This window comes from Pygoscelis adeliae, unplaced genomic scaffold, assembly GCF_000699105.1.
Source record: "Pygoscelis adeliae isolate BGI_AS28 unplaced genomic scaffold, ASM69910v1 Scaffold459, whole genome shotgun sequence".
Taxonomy (NCBI): domain Eukaryota; kingdom Metazoa; phylum Chordata; class Aves; order Sphenisciformes; family Spheniscidae; genus Pygoscelis; species Pygoscelis adeliae.
The window spans coordinates 237,724-239,298 of NW_008825435.1; the positions used below are offsets into that span (position 1 = coordinate 237,724).

A 1,575-nucleotide genomic window follows, 5' to 3' on the forward strand; every position below is an offset into this window, starting at 1 on the left:
TCTGCTCTTGCCCTGCCTGTGCTCTCATTCACCATCCCCCGCCGTGACGCGGTTTCCCTTCGAGAAATAAGACGTTGCTCTTGTTTGCGACCCGCAGCAGGATGTGCCGCCAGAAGAACGAAGGAAGAGCCAAACCTGGAGCGCGAAAGCGCTGAGCGGGGGGGAGGGCACGGAGTCGCGGCAGCGAAACGGGAAGGAAACGTTTGGGAGAGCCCTCGGTGGGAGGCAGCTCCCGAGAGCGAGACGGGGCCGGAAGGGGATAAACTCGTCCCTCACGGAGGAAACCAAAAGGTCCTCAAAGAATCCAAAGCCCAGTACAGAACCGCCGCCAGGGAGAAGAAGTACACGTGCAACGAGTGTGGAAGAAGCTTTGGACAGAGCTCCAACCTCATCGTGCATCGGCGGATCCACACCGGGGAGAAGCCTTATAAATGCCACGAATGCGGGAAGTGCTTCAGGCAGAGCTCAAACCTCATCGTCCACCAGAAGACTCACACGGGAGAAAAGCTCTACGAGTGCCCCAAGTGCCAGAAGTGCTTCCCAGACAGGTCGCTGCTCATCAGGCACAAGAGGGTCCACGTAGGAGAAAAACCTTTTAAATGCCAGCAGTGTGGGAAAAGCTTCATTCACCAATCGAGGCTTCTTGTCCACGAGAAGGTGCACGTGGGGGAACAACTCTACCAGTGTCCCGAGTGTGGGAAATGCTTCAGGGACAAAGCAAAGTTCCTCCAGCATCAGCGGCGGCACATGGGAGAGCGGCGCTACAAGTGCTACGAGTGCGGGGAGGAGTTTGGGCAGAGCTCGGACCTCAACCTCCACCAGAGGATCCACGTGGAGGAGAAGCTCTACCAGTGCTCCACGTGCGAGAAGTGCTTCAAGGACAGGTCCACCCTCATCAGGCACGAGACGGTGCACACGGGAGAGAAACCCTATAAATGCCACGAGTGCGGGAAGAGGTTCACCCGCAGCTCGGACATCATCGTCCATCAGCGGACGCACACGGGGGAGAAGCCCTTCCAGTGTCCCGAGTGCGGGAAGAGCTTCAGCCACCGGTCAAATCTTTTCCGACACCAGAGGATGCACACGGGGGAGAAGCCATATAAGTGCGAAGAGTGCGGGAAGCGCTTTGGGCAAAGCTCGGAGCTTATCGTCCACCAGCGGACCCACACCGGGGAGAAACCCTACCACTGCTCCGAGTGCGAGAAGTTCTTCAGGGGGAGGTCGACCCTCTTCAGGCACGAGAGGCTGCACACGGGGATCAAGCCGTACGAATGCAGCGAGTGCGGGAAAAGCTTCGGGCAGAGCGGGGACCTCATCGCACATCAGCGTTTCCATACGGGCGAGAAGCCCTACCAGTGCTCCCAGTGCCGAAAGTTCTTCAGCAACAGATCCAGCCTCGTGCGGCATCAGCGGCTGCACGCGGGAGAGAAGCCCTACAAGTGCCACGAGTGCGGGAAGAGCTTCGGGCAGAGCTCGGACCTCATCGCCCACCAGCGGACCCACACCGGGGAGAAGCCCTACCCCTGCCCGGCGTGCGGGAAGCGGTTCGGTAGGGAATCCAACCTTGCGGTGCCC

The 1,575-nt window shown here is 59.6% G+C and overlaps 1 protein-coding gene across 1 annotated transcript in view; it reads left to right on the top strand.

Annotated features, from left to right (window-relative positions):
• The window catches only part of LOC103922939 (zinc finger protein 850-like), a 158,981-nt gene that overhangs the window by 155,754 nt on the left and 1,652 nt on the right, over nt 1–1,575 (top strand). Inside the window, 1 exon segment of the mRNA XM_009331166.1 lies at nt 98–1,569. Coding sequence (XP_009329441.1) covers nt 98–1,569 — 1,472 coding nt within the window.